Source organism: Kogia breviceps, chromosome 2, assembly GCF_026419965.1.
Source record: "Kogia breviceps isolate mKogBre1 chromosome 2, mKogBre1 haplotype 1, whole genome shotgun sequence".
NCBI lineage: Eukaryota > Metazoa > Chordata > Mammalia > Artiodactyla > Physeteridae > Kogia > Kogia breviceps.
In genome coordinates this window covers 78,193,022-78,211,510 of record NC_081311.1, presented here as the reverse complement: position 1 = coordinate 78,211,510, position 18,489 = coordinate 78,193,022, and the positions used below count along the sequence as shown (strand labels likewise).

The 18,489-nt window shown below is 38.1% G+C and overlaps 1 protein-coding gene across 7 annotated transcripts in view; it reads left to right on the top strand.

The window, feature by feature from the left end:
- RYR2 (ryanodine receptor 2) overlaps positions 1 to 18,489 on the top strand; it is a 746,950-nt gene that overhangs the window by 471,011 nt on the left and 257,450 nt on the right. For all 7 annotated transcript variants that reach the window (XM_067025663.1, XM_067025662.1, XM_067025661.1 and 4 more), the window contains one exon: positions 12,658 to 12,866. In XM_067025663.1, the coding sequence (XP_066881764.1) occupies positions 12,658 to 12,866 (209 nt within the window). The remainder of the gene's footprint in view (positions 1 to 12,657; positions 12,867 to 18,489) is intronic.

Here is an 18,489-nt window from a genome sequence, read left to right as displayed (position 1 = left end):
CATTTTAAGAATTTAAAGATAAAACCATTGATAGCTGATTGACAAGGTTCAATCTTACTGAAGTTATGTGATTAACGAATGGAGAGGCTCATGTAAAATATTCCACAATGGAGGCTGAGATCCTGTATTTTATCTTTGTTTTTATGGGCTGTGCTGTGTGGCTTGTGGGACCTTAGTTCCCAGACCAGGGATTGAACCTGGGGCCATGGCAATGAAAGCACCAAATTGTAACCACTGGACTGCCAGGGAATTCCCTGAGATCCTGTTTTTCGTTCACCAGTGTGTCCTGGAATCCAAGAGCCCACCTACCTCTTAGTAGGGATTAAATTGATGTATATGGAAAATATGTAAGAAAGATTCATTTTCCAATTGGAGGAATCAGTAAGGAGAAAAAATGGCATCTGAGTTAGCTGTTGAAGAGATGAAAATAGCAACAAAAAGAGGTTGGTGGGAGAAAGGACATTCCTAACAGAGGGAAAGTATATCTGATGTCATTAAATTTAGAAAGAGTTAAGGGGAAATTGATTGTCTAGTTAGGCTAAATTATAGGGTGTAGGGCTTCCCTGGTGACGCAGTGGTTGAGAATCTGCCTGTTAGTGCAGGGGACACGGGTTTGAGCCCTGGTCTGGGAGGATCCCACATGCCGCGGAGCAACTAGGCCCGTGAGCCACAACTACTGAGCCTGTGTGTCTGGAGCCTGTGCTCCGCAACAAGAGAGGCCGCGATAGTGAGAGGCCTGCGCACCGCGATGAAGAGTGGCCCCCGCTTGCCACAACTAGAGAAAGCCCTCGCATATAAACGAAGACCCAACACAGCAAAAATAAAAAAAATAAATTAATAAACTCCTACCCCCAACATCTTAAAAAAAATTATAGGGTATAAGTGAGGACAGAACAGTAATAAATGGAGGTAGAAGGATTAGGCTAAAATATGGAATATTTTGGAAACCCAGTTGAGAAATACGGTAAAGTTGTACAAGGAGTTCTAGCGCCAGGAAGTTTTAAAGCAAAAGCTTGATTTGTGATCAGAGTTTAGAACAAAATAACTGTGACAGCAGTGGGAAGGAACAGATTAGAGGGGGAGAGTGCTTGGACAGAGAGACCAGTTGGGAGGCTTTGGGAATATTGTGATCTTCAGGACAAGGATGGTGAGAAATGGAGATTAATAGATGTGAGATTTTATGGAATAAAGCAAAATGGTGATCACTAAGATAAGGTTTAAAACATTAATTTGCAATTGACTGAACTGCTTTTGCTGACATTAAAAAAGTTAAGGGCATAAAATTTTTGATAAAACTGAATCTAACCTTATGTAATTGGTCAGGGCTATCATTTATTTTCTGTTAACAGAATGATGATTTGTGTATTCCAGAATTAATATGAACTCAATGTTTGAATTATTCCCTGGCAGTCCAGTGGTTACAATTTGGTGCTTTCATTTGAACTATTTTTGGAGAATTGTTCTAAATAATATTTTTAAACATTTGAAAAAGTCATTTATTTTTGTTCATTACAAAGTTTTATTGATATTTGAATTTCTTACTTAGAAATTATACCAGGTTAAAAAGATAACTGGTTAATATCGATGATTTTTTAAGATTATTATACAGATACACCTAAAGGATTCAAGATACGTATACAATTTTCAAGAGACTAGCCTGCCGTCATAGCTTATTATAAAAAACTTGTAATTTTAATAGATGCTTAGATCTTGACTGCCCTCTAGTGGTAATTGTCTTTTAAATGTATGGTTTGGAATGCAGCGTGTATAGATATTTTACATCCTATTTGAATGGTCATTGGTGTTTGCCCTCTCAGTGCTAGGATCTGTGAGTTACTAGGAACACAGTATATTATCAGACCTTGCCCTTAAAGTGGTTTGTTAAAGGCATAAATCCCGTATTTCTTCTTTGAGTAGCTTTGATAAGTGTGATAGAAATATATCTGCTGTTTGTTTTTAAAAAATGTCAATTAGTGTTATATTCATTGTAACAATTTAAAAATCATTTATGTAACATATTTACATGAGCTAGAATTGTATGAGTGTAGAGTGTTTAAAATCAAGCAAAGGGGGACTTCCTTGGTGGTGCAGTGGTTAAGAATCCCCCTGCCAGTGCAGGGGACACAGGTTTGATCCCTGGTCCGGGAAGATTCCCCATGCCAGGGTACAACTAAGCCTGTGAGCCATAACTACTGATCCTGAGTGCCACAACTACTGAAGCCCATGTGCCTAGAGCCCATGCTCTGCAACAAGAGAAGCCACCTCAATGAGAAGCCCGCAACGAACAGTAGGCCCCTCTCGATGCAGCTAGAGAAAGCCTGTGCACAGTAGTGAAGACCCAATGCAACCAGAAATAAGTATATGAATAAAAATAAAAAGTTAAATTAAACAAAATTTTTTAAAAAATCAAGTAAAGGATGAGAATTGCATGTTTGCGGGGGAGAGTTCTACACCTTTGACAGTGGTGTTGCTGATTAGCTATTTGCCTGGGTTCCTGTGTCCAGGGATCAGGAGACTCTTTGTTCCTAGACTCAGTTCAGCAGGTATTTATAGGGCACCTACTTTGTGTTCAACCACTTGATACTATAGGATATGCAACAAAAATTAGTTTCAGATACCCTGCGTAATCTGTTTTTAAACGTCTGTGGATCCAGATTTCCATTTAGTTATTAGTATTTTATCCAGAAACAGAATGCTGAACTGTTGCTTCTTTAAACTATGGTTGCAAGCTACCCTAAACTAATGTAAGAAATATAGAATATAAACTATGAGCCACATGGACATTTGGAGGAAGATCTATGGAGTTTACAAGTCCTTGGCATGATGATATCTATGAATAGCATGTTAATTTCAAGTTCAGTTGAATGCCATCAATGCGTGTAAGAATAGTGTAGCAGTTACGACCCAGCAACTCCACCCCTGGGTGTATATCTGAAAGAAACAAAAACACTAATTTGAAAAGATACAAGTACCCCAGTGTTCATAAAGGCATTATTTACAATAGCTAAGATATGGAAGCAACCTAAGTGTCCATCAGCAAATGAATGGATATAGAAGATGTGTATATGTATATATACACAATGGAGAACTACTCAGCCATAATGAAGAAGGAAATTTTGTTATTTGCACGAACATGGATGGACTTGGAGGGTATTATGCTAAGTGAAATAAGTCAGACAGAGAAAGACAAATACTGTATGATATCACTAATATGTGGAATCTAAAAATACAGCAAACTAGTGAATATAACAAATAAAAAAGAAACAGACTCATAGATAGAGAACAAATGAGAGGTTAACAGTGTGGAGAGAAGGAAGGGGGAGAGGTAATATACGGATAGGGAATTAAGAGGTACAAACTATTATGTATAAAATAAGCTACAAGGATATATTGTATAACACAAGGAATATAGCCAGTATTCTATAATGACTAAAAATGAAGTATAACCTTTAAAAATTGTGAATCACTATATTGTACACATATAACATATAATATTTTACATCAACTACACTTCGATTAAAACAATAGAATAGTGCAACAGCTTAAGGTCAGGGAAAAAATACCAGGACTAAGAAATTCTTCATCATTACCTCATATTGACCCCAATTTTCTATATACTACCCCTGTTTTTATTACCTCTATTAGGAGAAAAGATTAGTGGTAAATATTAATACCAAGAAAAATTTGTAGTGAGCTTTTTTTTTAACATCTTTATTGGAGTATAATTGCTTTACATTGTTGCATTAGTTGCTGCTGTATAACAAAGTGAATCAGCTGTACGTATACATATATCCCCATATCTCCTCCCTCTTGGATCTCCCTCCCACCCTCCCTACCCCACCCCACCCCTCTAGGTGGTCACAAAGCACTGAGCTGATCTCCCTGTGTTATGCGGCTGCTTCCCACTAGCTATCTATTTTACATTTGATGGTGTATATATGTCAGTGCCACTCTCTCACTTTGTCCCAGCTTACACATTCCCCTCCCCATGTCCTCACGTCCATTCTCTACATCTGCATCTTTATTCTTTCCTGCCCCTAGGTTCTTCAGAACTATATATATATTTTTAGAGTCCATATATATGTGTTAGCATATGGTATTTGTTTTTCTCTTTCTGACTGACTTCACTCTATGACCGTCTCTAGGTCCATCCACCTCACTACAAACAACTCAATTTTGTTTCTTTTTATGACTGAGTAATATTCCATTGTATATATGTGCCACATCTTCTATATCCATTCATCTGTTGATGGACACTTAGGTTGCTTCCATGTCCTGGCTATTGTAAATAGTGCTGCAATGAACATTGTGGTACATGACTGTTTTTGAATTATGGTTTTCTCAGGGTATATGCCCAGTAGTGAGATTGCTGGGTCATATGGTAGTTCTATTTTTAGTTTTTTAGGGAACCTCCATACTGTTCTCCATAGTGGCTGTATCAATTTACACTCCCAACAACAGTGCAAGAGGGTTCCCTTTCCTCCACACCCTCTCCAGCATTTATTGTTTCTAGAGTTTTTGATGATGGCCAATCTGACCGGTGTGAGATGATATCTCACTGTAGTTTTGATTTGCATTTCTCTAATGATTAATGATGTTGAGCATTCTTTCATGTGTTTGTTGGCAATCTGTATATCTTCTTTGGAGAAATGTCTATTAATTCTTTTGCCCATTTTTGGATTGGGTTGTTTGTTTTTTTGTTATTGAGCTGCATGATTTGCTTATAAATTTTGGAGATTAATCCTTTGTTAGTTGCTTCATTTGCAAATATTTTCTTCCATTCTGAGGGTTGTCTTTTGGTCTTGTTTATGGTATCCTTTGCTGTGCAAAAGCTTTTAAGTTTCATGAGGTCCCATTTGTTTATTTTTGTTTTTATTTCCATTTCTCTGGGAGGTGGGTCAAAAAGGATCTTGCTGTGATTTATGTCATTGAGTGTTCTGCCTATGTTTTCCTCTAAGAGTTTGATAGTGTCTGGCCTTACATTTAGGTCTTTAACCCATTTTGAGTTTATTTTTGTGTGTGGTGTTAGGGAGTGTTCTAATTTCATACTTTTACATGTAGCTGTCCAGTTTTCCCAGCACCACTTATTGAAGAGGCTGTCTTTTCTCCACTGTATAGCCTTCCCTCCTTTATCAAAGATAAGGTGACCATATGTGTGTGGGTTTATCTCTGGGCTTTCTATCCTGTTCCATTGATCTATATTTCTGTTTTTGTGCCAGTACCATACTGTCTTGATGACTGTAGCTTTGTAGTATAGTCTGAAGTCTGGGAGCCTGATTCCCCCGGCTCCATTTTTCATTCTCAAGATTGCTTTGGCTATTCGGTGTCTTTTGTGTTTCCATACAAATTGTGAAATTTTTTGTTCTAGTTCTGTAAAAAATGCCAGTGGTAATTTGATAGGGATTGCATTGAATCTGTAGATTGCTTTGGGTAGTAGAGTCATTTTCACAATGTTGATTCTTCCAATCCAAGAACATGGTATATCTCTCTACCTATTTGTATCATCTTTAATTTCTTTCATCAGTGTCTTATAGTTTTCTGCATACAGGTTTTTTGTCTCCTTAGGTAAGTTTATTCCTGGGTATTTTATTCTTTTTGTTGCAGTGGTAAATGGGAGTGTTTTCTTAATTTCACTTTCAGATTTTTCATCATTAGTGTATAAGAATGCCAGAGATTTCTGTGCATTAATTTTGTATCCTGCTACTTTACCAAATTCATTGATGAGCTCTAGTAGTTTTCTGGTAGCATCTTTAGGATTCTCTATGTATAGTATCATGTCATCTGCAAACAGTGACAGCTTTACTACTACTTTTCCAGTTTGGATTCCTTTTATTTCTTTTTCTTCTCTGATTGATGTGGCTGAAAATTCTGATTGCTGTGGCTTTTATTCACTATTATTGTTGAATAAGAGTGGTGAGAGTGGGCAACCTTCTCTTGTTCCTGATCTTAGTGGAAATGATTTCACTTTTTCACCATTGAGAATGATGTTGGCTGTGGGTTTGTCATATATGGCCTTTATTATGTTGAGGGAAGTTCCCTCTCTGTCTGCTTTCTGGAGGGTTTTTACCATAAATCAAGTGTTGAATTTTGTCAAAAGCTTTTTGTGCATCTGTGGAGATGATTATATGGTTTTTTTCCCTTTAGTTTGTTAATATGGTTTATCACATTGATTGATTTCCATGTACTGAAGAATCCTTGCACTCCTGCGATAAACCCCACTTGATCATGGTGTATGATCCTTTTAATGTTCTGTTGGATTCTGTTTGCTAGTATTTTGTTGAGTATTTTTGTATGTACATCACTGTTACTGGCCTGTAGTTTTCTTTTTTGTGACGTCTTTGTCTGGTTTGGGTATCAGGGTGATGGTGGCCTCGTAGAATGAGTTTGGGAGTGTTCCTCCCTCTGCTATCTTTTGGAAGAGTTTGAGAAGGATAGCTTTTAGCTCTTTTGTAAATGTTTGATAGAATTAGCCTGTGAATCCATCTGGTCCTGGGCTTTTGTTTGTTGGAAGATTTTTAATCACAGTTTCAATTTCAGTGCTTGTGATTGGTCTGTTCATATTTTCTATTTCTTCCTGGTTCAATCTCGGCACTTGTGCATTTCTAAGAATTTGTCCATTTCTTCCAGGTTGTCCATTTTATTGGCATAGAGTTGCTTGTAGTAATCTCTCATGATCCTTTGTATTTCTGCAGTGTCAGTTGTTACTTCTCCCTTTTCATTTCTAATTCTATTGATTTGAGTCTTCTCCCTTTTTTTCTTGATGAGTCTGGCTAATGGTTTATCAATTTTGTTTATCTTCTCAAAGAACCAGCCTTTAGTTCTATTGATCTTTGCTATTGTTTCTTTCATTTCTTTTTCATTTATTTCTGATCTATCTTCATGATTTCTTTCCTTCTCTTAACTTTGGGGCTTTTTTGTTGTTGTTGTTCTTTCTCTAATTGCTTTAGGTGTAAGTTTAATTTGTTTATTTGAGGTTTTTCCTGTTTCTTGAGGTAGGATTGTATTGCTATAAACTTCCATCTTAGAACTGCTTTTGCTACATCCCATAGGTTTTGGGTCATTGTGTTTTCATTGTCATTTGTTTCTAGGTATTTTTTGATTTCCTCTTTGATTTCTTCAGTGATTTCTTGATTATTTAGTAGCATATTTTTAGCCTCCATGTGTTTGTATTTTTTACAGTTTTTTTCCTGTAATTGATATTTAGTCTTATAGCGTTGTGGTTGGAGAAGATACTTGATACGATTTCAATTTTCTTAAATTTACCAAGGCTAGATTTGTGACCCAAGATATGATCTATCCTGGAAAATGTCCCATGAGCACTTGAGAAGAATGTGTATTCTCTTGTTTTTGGATGGAATATCCTATAAATATCAATTAAGTCCATCTTGTCTAATGTGTCATTTAAAACTTGTGTTTCCTTATTTATATTCATTTTGGATGATCTGTCCATTGGTGAAAGTGGGGTGTTAGAGTCCCCTACTATGATTGTGTTACTGTCGATTTCCCCACTTATGGCTGTTAGCATTTGCCTTATGTATTGAGGTGCTCCTATGTTGGGTTCATAAATATTTACAAAAAGATTTGTATTTACAAAAAGATTTACAATCTTTTTCTTGGATTGATCCCTTTATTATGTAGTGTCCTTCTTTGTCTCTTTTAATATTCTTTATTTTAAAATCTGTTTTGTCTGATAATGAGAATTGCTACTCCAGCTTTCTTTTGATTTCCATTTGCATGGAATATCTTTTTCCATCCCCTCCCTTTCAGTCTGTTTGTGTTCCTAGGTTTGAAGTGGTTCTCTTGTAGACACCAAATATATGGGTCTTGTTTTTGTATCCATTCAACCAGTCTTTGCCTTTTGGTTGGAGCATTTAATCCATTTACATTTAAGGTAATTATGGATATGTGTGTTCCTGTTACCATTTTCTTTATTGTTTTGGGTTTGTTATTGTAGGTCTTTCCTTCTTTTGTGTTTCCTGCCTAGAGAAGTTCCTTTAGCATTTGTTGTAAAGCTGGTTTGGTGGTGCTGAATTCTCTTAGCTTTTTCTTGTCTGTAAAGGTTTTAATTTCTCCATTGAATCTGAATGAGATCATTGCTGGGTAGAGTAATCTTGGTTGTAGGTTTTTCCCTTTCATCACTTTAAATATGTCTTGCACTCCCTTCTGGCTTGCAGAGTTTCTTCTGAAAGACCAGCTGTTAACCTTATGGGGATTCCCTTGTACGTTATTTGTTGCTTTTCCCTTGATGCTTTTAATATTTTTTCTTTGTATTTAATTTTTGATAGTTTGATTAATTTGTGTCTTGGTGTGGTTCTCCTTGGATTTATCCCACATGGGACTCTCTGTGCTTCCTGGACTTGATTATTTCCTTTCCGATATTAGGGAAGTTTTCAACTATAATCTCTTCAAATATTTTCTCAGTCCCTTTCTTTTTCTCTTCTTCTTCTGGCACCCCTATAATTTGGATGTTGGCGCATTTAATGTTGTCCCAGAGGTCTCTGAGACTGTCCTCAATTCTTTTCATTCTTTGTTGTTTATTGTGTTCTGCAGTAGTTATTTCCAGTATTTTATCTTCCAGGTCGCTTACATGTTCTTCTGACTCAGTTATTCTACTATTGATTTCTTTGAGAGAATTGTTTTTAAACATCTTTATTGGAGTATAATTGCTTTACAGTGGTATGTTAGTTTCTGCTTTATAACAAAGTGAATCAGTTATACGTATACGTATGTTCCTATATTCTTCCTTCTTGCATCTCCCTCCCTCCCTCCCTCCCTATCCCACCCCTCTAGGTGGTCACAAAGCACCGAGCTGATCTCCCTGTGCTATGTGACTGCTTCCCACTACCTATCTGTTTTACGTTTGGTAGTGTATTTATGTCCATGCTCACTTTGTCACAGCTTACCCTTCCCCCTCCCCATATCCTCAAGTCCATTCTCTACTAGGTCTGTGTCTTTATTCCCATCTTATCCTAGAGAATTTTTAATTTCATTTTTATGTTGTTCATCACTGTTTTTGTGCTCCTCAGTTCTTCTTGGTCCTTGTTAAATGTTTCTTGTATTTTCTCCATTCTATTTCCAAGATTTTGGATCATCTTTACTATCATTACTGTGAATTCTTTTTCAGGTAGACTGCCTATTTCGTCTTCATTTGTTTGGTGTCTTGGCTTTTTACCTTGCTCCTTTATCTGCTGCGTATTTCTCTGTCTTCTTATTTTGCTTAACTTACTGTGTTTGGGGTTTTCTTTTCACAGGCTGCAGGTTTGTAGTTCCCGTTGTTTTTGGTGTCTGTCCCCAGTGAGTGAAGTTGGTTCAGTGTCTTGTGTAGGCTTCCCGGTGCACGGGACTGTTGCCTGAGTTCTGAGGGCTGGGGCTGGATCTTGTCTTTCTAGTGGGCAAGGTTCATGTCCGGTGGTGTGTTTTGGAGTGTCTGTGAACTTAGTATGATTTTAGGCAGCCTCTCTGTTAATGGGTGGGCTTGTGTTCCTGTCTTGCTGTTGTTTGGCATGGGGCGTCCAGCAGTGGTGCTTGCTGGCCGTTGCATGGAGCTGGATCGTCGCGTTGAGCCAGAGATCTCTGGGGAATATCTTGATGATTGATATTACATGAAACCAGGAGGTCTCTGGTGGTCCAGTGTCCTGAACTCGGCTCTCCCACCTCAGAGGCTCAGGCCTGACACCCAGCCAGAGCACCAAGACCCTGTCAGCCACATGGCTCAGAAGTAAAGGGAGAAAAATAAGAAAGAAAGAAAAAATAAAGTTATTAAAGTAAAATTTAAAAAAATATTATTAAAATAAAACAAGTAATAATAAAAATAAGCAGAGAGCAACTAAACCAATACCAATTTATGTTTGAAACACTCAGTATCTGAGTCACATTTATGCAAACAATTGCTTGTAGGAATGCTTAAAGAAAATGTAATTTTGGAGATAACTTATACTTCACTCCAACTCGCAACAGTTTCATGTTCTCTCTCCAGCGGCAACATTTTCTCTTGGGAAAATGACTCTCTTGTTAACTTTGTGTCTTTTCTAATTTATGGCATTTTTCCACTGTGGAAAATCAGAACTCTTACTATTTTTATACCTTTAGATTGTTCTTTTCTAAAAATGTGCTGCTTAGAAGTTAACCCTTTGGCTTTAAGTAGAACTTCCAAATCTGGACAGGTTCCTGGGGGAGTTGCTCTCTCCTCTGTCATCACTTTATCTTCCTGCTCCAAGTGACTGATCAGATTATCAATTTGATTTCCTTGTCACATAGAAAATCACAGATTAGTGAGGACAGGTGGAACTTGAGGCTGTTTTCAAAACAGACTTGAGCTCCAGTGATGCTTTTCTTGTCGAGTCCTGCCTGCTATGCGGGCTTTGGTGAGGACACCCTGATGAGAGTGGACCGGCTGCCCTGGGCGAGACTCCAGGCTCTGTAGTGAGCTTTTAAAGAAATTAAATAGTGGTTATATTTTTATACCACATTTTCCAATGTATTTGATTTAAGCTAATATTAACATTTATTTGCATTTCTTGAGCACACTGTGCATTTCGTGGAGTCTGATGTCCTGGAAGCATGAAACAGGAAAAAGGACATGTGAGTTTTTCAGCAGTTTAGTTTTCAAAAAAACTGAGTGTTTCATACTCAGGAAATAGGGATTGAATTTGTTAGTGCATACTAGAATATAAGTATGATTGTTTTTGCACGTCGACATCACTAAAAATAAGGATAATATGTGAGAGCATTTTATTTTCCTGAAAAGGAATCTCCCAATATTTGTGTAGTTCAAAGCTTATTTTCTGTACCTCTTAGATTAGTTTAGGAAAGATTACAACCATGATTTAAAGAAGCAGTGGATCAGTTTGCTGTTTCTTGAGAAAATACTGACTCTGGAAATGTGGCTTTTCCTATATATATTTTTTTAAGTATTATGGCATTTAGAACTATCTCCCTAATAGTTAATTTTCTTGTCCTCAAAAAAGTAGTTTACTATTCTACCTTTCAAAAAATCATTCAGTTATTAAGTAACAAATATGAGAATATTTTACCTTTCACCATGGAGATGTTTCTCTCATTCAAGCCCCTTTCCACTCCCAACTTGAATGTATCGAAAGCAAACTTTATCTCTTCAGAGAATTTTATACATGCTGTCTGCTGCATAAAGTAATATAAATGTCTCATTTTTAAACTGTATTAATGCATTCATTTTTTCAGTAAGGTGTTTGAATGTATTGCATGATATGAGTGTGTGACATTTGAGGCTGTCATTGCTGGACACAGGAGATTTGCTTGGAGCAGACTAAGTCATTCCATGTGAGCATGTGTGTGTATGTGGGGAAAGGTGAAAAAACAAAATGTTGCTTATTCAGAAATTTAACCCAGTTTTTGAAAGGTTTACCAGCAAATGTAGTTCATCTACGTGCCCTATAATCACCATAAAGTCATCAAAAAGTAATAATTGATCATTTCATTAAATCAGCTCCTATTATGTGCTGGGACCTCTTAGTTCATTTTTCTTTTCTTCAATCTAATCTTAAATTGTTAGAGATGATCTGTGTGTTTATTGGCAACCTTCAGAGCTTATTGTGACTATTTATTTGGCCACATCAGTAGTTTAGCTTTTAATAAACTTTTATTATTTATCAGGTCTTCCCTGACTTCTGAGAACAGATGAGCACTAATATTTAACTGGTACCTACTAATTCTGTGTGAGCTCCTGAAGATAGAGTGGAGAGAACACAGGTTGTAGCGTTTGGCAGATCCTGGATTCTGCCATTTGTTAGTTGTGTGACTTCAGTCAAGTCACTTAAATTTGCTTCTCTGTATCTAACCCCGAACTTCACGGAGCTGACCATATCCTTTGATATCAGTTCAGTGGACCCTTGTCCCCATGTGCTATGATTTCCTAGGAGGTGACGTTCTCCAAGTCATCCTAGCTCGAGGTCCCCTAGTCTGAGGTTTTGTACCACTGGCACACTCCATCTCTGGTGCACCTCACGTCCTACAGATATTTTTTCCCCATATCACCACACGGATCCTGATGTTGGACTTGACCCTTTTTATTTTTTCCTCAAGTCACTTACATACAGCATTTGTGTGTATAGTAAGTACATTACAGTGAAGAGGTGAGGTAGCAGAAGACTTATGCCCCTAGCCATGCTTTCTGGGAAACGTAAAAATGGTTCCCATTCTGTGCTAATGTATAGCCCTCTCGTTGTTTTCTTTCTCTCCTCCTCACTTCCTGGGTGCTTCTTCTCTCTTCTCTCCTACCCATAAATGTCTATTTGTTTCCTATGCAGAACAGTTTAAACCTCTTTTATTGTCTTCTTCCTATTCTTGCCCTCAAGTTCATCTCATCTTCCACTACCAAACCACGAAGTGGCTATTAGGCTTTTTTCTACAGGAAAAAAAATATATTATTATTATTATTTTTTTTTTTACATCATCTGCCCTACAGCATTGGTGAAGCTTAACAACCAGCATCTCCCAAGGAAGTCCATGTACTTTCCACTTCACCCAGCTGGTTCCATCTGATATGAAAACACTTTGTAACATATGAACCAAGATAAGAGTAGAAGGTATCATTAGCATCATCCCTGTAGGTTATGTGGTATCTGCCCTCCTCTTTCAATTCCCCGTGCAGCGATCACCAGAATCCCTTTCCATTCACAGCTGCCAGAGCTGAAGTGTGCAGCGGCACAGGAGAAAGGTTCCGAATCTTCCGCGCTGAGAAAACTTATGCTGTGAAGGCAGGAAGGTGGTATTTTGAATTTGAGGCTGTCACTGCTGGAGACATGAGAGTTGGCTGGAGCAGGCCAGGCTGTCAACCCGATCAGGAGCTTGGCTCGGACGAACGTGCCTTTGCTTTCGATGGCTTTAAGGTGAGTGTGCTTTGCTGGGCACTGGACACTGGAGTTTGTAGGCTCCTGGTTTTGTAGGCTGCTGTGCACCAGGCATCCACACGCTGTGGGCTCCATGCTGCCTGGCTTGATTTCCCCTGGTATTCCTTTTGGTGGTACAGTAATATTCGTACTTTCCTGAGCTCAACCTTGAGAAAATAGTTCCTAGGAAAACTTTTGTTCTTGTAGTCTCAAAACGTTTTCCCTCACGCTGTGAAGAGTCAAGATTATTCAAAATTCAAGAAGTAAAATATTGATTCTCTATCATATCAAAAAGACGAATCATCCTTGTCTATCAAAAATGTTAAAAACCCATCTGCTAATTTAAAATATATTCACTTTGACAAAGGAATTCCATAGAAGGAATTTATCCTCAAGCAATAATTAATGATAGGTATAAACATTTAATAGCCATAAGAATGCTCTTTGTTGTTTGCAATCACCAAGAGTTTTCATTTTCAACATTATTGGTAATTTTTTTTTTTAAGTTTGGTGGAAGCTGGTCAGTTTTTTTTTTTTTTTTTTTTTTTTTTTTTAATTTGGCCAGGCCTCGTGGCTTGTGGGATCCTAGTTCCCGACCAGGGATTGAACTGGGCCCACAGCAGTGAAAGTGCAGAGTCCTAACCACTGGACCACCAGGGAATTCCCCTCAATTGCTTCTTTTATTGTTTATTTATACATTATATAAGTGTTTGATGATAATTTTAGCTGCATAATATATTTTAAAATTAAAAATACAAAATATGGAGAGATTGGTTCAAGATGGTGAAGAAGAAGGATGTGTGCTCACTCACTCTTGTGAGAGCACCGGAATCACAGCTAACTGCTGAATGGTCATTGACAGGAAGACAGTGGAACTCACCAAAAAAGATACCTCACATCCAAAGACAAAGGAGAAGCCACAGTGAGATGTTAGGAGGGGCACAATCACAATGAAATCAGATCCCATAACTACTGGGTGGGTGACTCACAAACTGGAGAACACTTATACCACAGAAGTCCACGCACTGGAGTAAAGGTTCTGAGCCGCACGTCAGGCTTCCCACCCTGGGGGTCTGGCAACGGGAGGAGGAATTCCTAGAGAATCAGACTTTGAAACCTAGCAGGATTGGACTGCAGGACTTCAACAGGACTGGGGGAAACAGAGACCCCACTCTTGGAGGACACACACAAAGTAGTGGGTGCATCGGGACCCAGAGGAAGGAGCAGTGACCCCTGGGGAGACTGAACCAGACCTACCTGCTAGTTTTGGAAGGTCTCCTGCAGAGATGGGGGGTGGCTGTGCCTCATCGTGAGGACAAGGACACTGGTGGCAGAAGTTCTGGGAAGTACTTCCTGGCATGAGCCCTCCCAGAGTCTGCCATTAGCCCCACCAAAGAGCCGGGAAGGCTCCAGTGTTGGGTTGTCTCAGGCCAAACGACCAACGGGGAGGGAACCCAGCCACACCCATCAGCAGACAAGTGGGTTAAAGTTTTACTGAGCTCTGCCCACCAGAGCAACACCTAACTCTACCCCCCACCAGTCCCTCCCATCAGAAAACTTGCACAAACATCTTAGATAGCCTAATTCACCAGAGGGCAGACAGCAGAAGCAAGAAGAACTACAGTCCTGCAGCCTGTGGAACAAAAACCACATTCACAGAAAGATAGACAAGATGAAAAGGCAGTGGGCTATGTAGTAGATGAAGGACCAAGATAAAACCCCAGAAAAACAACTAAATGAAGTGGATATAGGCAGTCTTCCAGAAAAAGAATTCAGAAGAATGATAGTGAAGATGATCCAGGACCTCGGAAAAAGAATGGAGGCAAAGATCGAGAAGATGCAAGAAATGTTTAACAAAAACCTAGAAGAATTAAAGAACAAACACCTCGAACAATTAGAGAACAAACAGGGATGAAGAATACAATAACTGAAATGAAAAATACTCTAGAAGGGATCAATAGCAGAAAAACTGAGGCAGTGAACGGGTAAGTGACCTAGAAGACAGAATGGTGGAATTCACTGCCATGGAACAGAATCAAGAAAAAAGAATGAAAAGAAATGAAGACAGCCTAAGAGACCTTTGGGACAACATTAATGCAACAACATTTGCATTATAGGGGTCCCAGAAGGAGAAGAGACAGAGAAAGGACCTGAGAAAATATTTGAAGAGATTATAGTAAAAAAACTTCCCTAAAATGGGAAAGGAAATAGCCACCCAAGTCCAGGAAGCACAGAGAGTCCCATACAGGATAAACCCAAGGAAAATCATGCCAAGACACATAGTAGTCAAATTGACAAAAATTAAAGACAAAGAAAATTATTGAAAGCAACAAGGGAAAAACGACATATAACATACAAGAGAACTCCCATAAGGTTAAGAGCTGATTCCTCAGCAGAAACTCTACAAGCCAGAAGGGAATGGAATGATATGTTTAAAGTGATGGAAGGGAAAAACTACAACCAAGATTACTCTACCTGGCAAGGATCTCATTCAGATTCGATGTAGAAATCAAAAGCCTTACAGACAAGCAAAAGCTAAGAGAATTCAGCACCACTAAACCAGCTCTACAACAAATGCTAAAGGAACTTTTCTAAGTGGGAAACACAGAGAAGAAAAGGACCTACAAAAACAAACCCATAACAATTAAGAAGATGGTAATAGGAACATACATATTGATAATTACCTTAAACATGAATGGATTAAATGGTCTAACCAAAAGACACAGGCTTGCTGAATGGATACAAAAACAGGACCCATATATATGCTGTCTACAGGAGACCCACTTCAGACCTAGGGGCACATACAAACTGAAAGGGAGGGTATGGAAAAAGATATTCCATGCAAATGGAACTCAAAAGAAAGTTGGAGTAGCAATATTCGTATCGGATAATATAGACTTTAAGATAAAGAATGTTACAAGAGACAAGGAAGGACACTACATAATGATCAAAGGATCAATCCAAGAAGAAGATATAAAAATTACAAATATGTATGCACCCAACACAGGAGTGCCTCAATACATAAGGCAACTGCTAACAGCTCTAAAAGAGGAAATTGACAGTCACACAATAATAGTGGGGGACTTTAAAACCTCACTTACACCAATGGACAGATCTTTCAAACAGAAAATTAATAAGGAAACACAAGCTTTAAATGACACAATAGACCAAATAGATTTAAATGATATTTATAGGACATTCCATTCAAAAACAGTAGATTACACTTTCTTCTCAAGTACGCACAGAACATTCTCTAGGATAGATCACATCTTGGGTCACAAATGAAGCCTCAGTAAATTTAAGAAAATTGAAATCATATTAAGCATCTTTTCTGACCACAATGCTATGAGATTAGAAATGATTTACAGGGGAAAAAACGTAAAAAACACAAAATACATGGAGGCTAAATAATATGTTACTAAATATCCAAGAGATCACTGAAGAAATTAAAGAGGAAATTAAAAAATACCTAGAGACAAATTACAATGAAAACTCAACGATCCGTAACCTACGGGATGCAGCAAAAAACAGTTCTAAGAGGGAAGATTATAGCAATGCAAACCTACCTCAAGAAACAAGAAAAATTTCAAATAAACAATCTAACCTTATGCCTAAAGGAACTAGAGAAAGAAGGACAAACAAAACGCCAAGTTAGTAGAAGGAAAGAAATCATAAAGATCACAGCAGAAATAAATGAAATAGAAACAAAGAAAACAGTAGCAAAGATCAATAAAACTAAAAGCTGGTTCTTTGAGAAGATAAACAAAATTGATAAACCATTATCCAGACTCATCAAGAAAAAGAGGGAGGGGACTCAAATCAATAAAATTAGAAATGAAAAAGGAGAAGTTACAACATACACCACAGAAATACAAAGCATCCTAAGAGACTACTACAAGCAACTCTATGCCAATAAAATGGACAACCTGGAAGAAATGGACAAATTCTTAGCAATGTATAACCTTCCAAGACTGAACCAGGAAGAAATAGAAAATGTGAAGAGACCAGTCACAAGTACAGAAGTTGAAACTGTGATTAAAAATCTTCCAACAAACAAAGAAGCTCAGAACCAGATGGCTTCACAGGCGAATTTGCTCAGATATTTAGAGAAGAGCTAACACGCGTCCTTCTCAAACTCTTCCAAAAAATTGCAGAGGAAGGAATACTCCCAGACTCATTCTATGAGACCACCATCACCCAGATACCAAAACCAGACAAAGATACTACAGAAAAAGAAATTACAGACCAATATCACTGATGAATATAGATGCAAAAATCCTCAACAAAATACTAGCAAACAGAATCTAACAGCACACTAAAAGGATCATACACCATGACTAAGTGGGATTTATTCCAGGGATGCAAGGATTCTTCAATATATGCAAATCAATTAATGTGATACACCATATTAACAAACTGAAGAATAAAACCAAATTATCACCTCAATAGATGCAGAAAAAGCTTTTGACAAAATTCAACACCAATTCATGATAAAAACTCTCCAGAAAGTGAACATAGAACCTACGTCAACATAATAAAGGCCATATATGACAAAACCACAGCAAACATCATTCTCAATGGTGAAAAACTGAAAACATTTCCACTAAGATCAGGAACAAGACGAGGATGTCCACTCTGGCCACTATTATTCAACATAGTTTTGGAAGTCCTAGCCACGGCAATCAGAGAAGAAATAGAAATAAAAGGAATACAAATTGGAAAAGAAGAAGTAAAGCTGTCGCTGTTTGCAGATGACACAATACTATACCTAGAGAATTCTAAAGATTCCACCAGAAAACTACTAAGGCTAATCAATGATTTTGGCAAAGTTGCAGAATACAAAATTAATGCACAGAAATCTCTCACATTCCTATACACTAATGATGAAAAATCTGAAAGAGAAATTAAGGAAACACTCCCATTTAGCACTGCAACAAAAAGAATAAAATACCTAGGAATAAACTTACCTAGGGAGACAAAAACCTGTGTGCAGAAAACTATAAGACACTGATGAAAGAAATGAAAGGTGATACCAGCAGATGGAGAGATATACCATGTTGTTGGATTGGAAGAATCAACATTGTGAAAATGACTATACTACCCAAAGCAATCTACAGTTTCAGTGCAATCCCTATCAAATTACCAATGGCATTTCTTGCAGAACTAGAACAAAAAGTCTTGAAATTTGTATGGAGACACAAAAGACCCCGAATATCCAAAGCAGTCTTGAGGGGAAAAAATGGAGCTGGAAGAATCAGTCTCCCTGACTTCAGACTATACTACAAAGCTACAGTAATCAAGACAATATGGATCTGGCACAAAAACAGAAATATAGGGCTTCCCTGGTGGCACAGTGGTTGAGAGTCCGCCTGCCGATGCACAGGACACGGGTTCGTGCCCCGGTCCGGGAGGATCCCACGTGCCTCAGAGCGGCTAGGCCCATGAGCCATGGCTGCTGAGCCTGTGTGTCCAGAGCCTGTGCTCCGCAAGGGGAGAGGCCACAACAGTGAGAGGCCTGCATACCACAAAAAACAAAAACAAACAAAAAAACAGAAATATAGATAAATGAAACAGGATAGAAAGCCCAGAGATAAACCCTTGCACCTCTGGTCCACTAATCTAT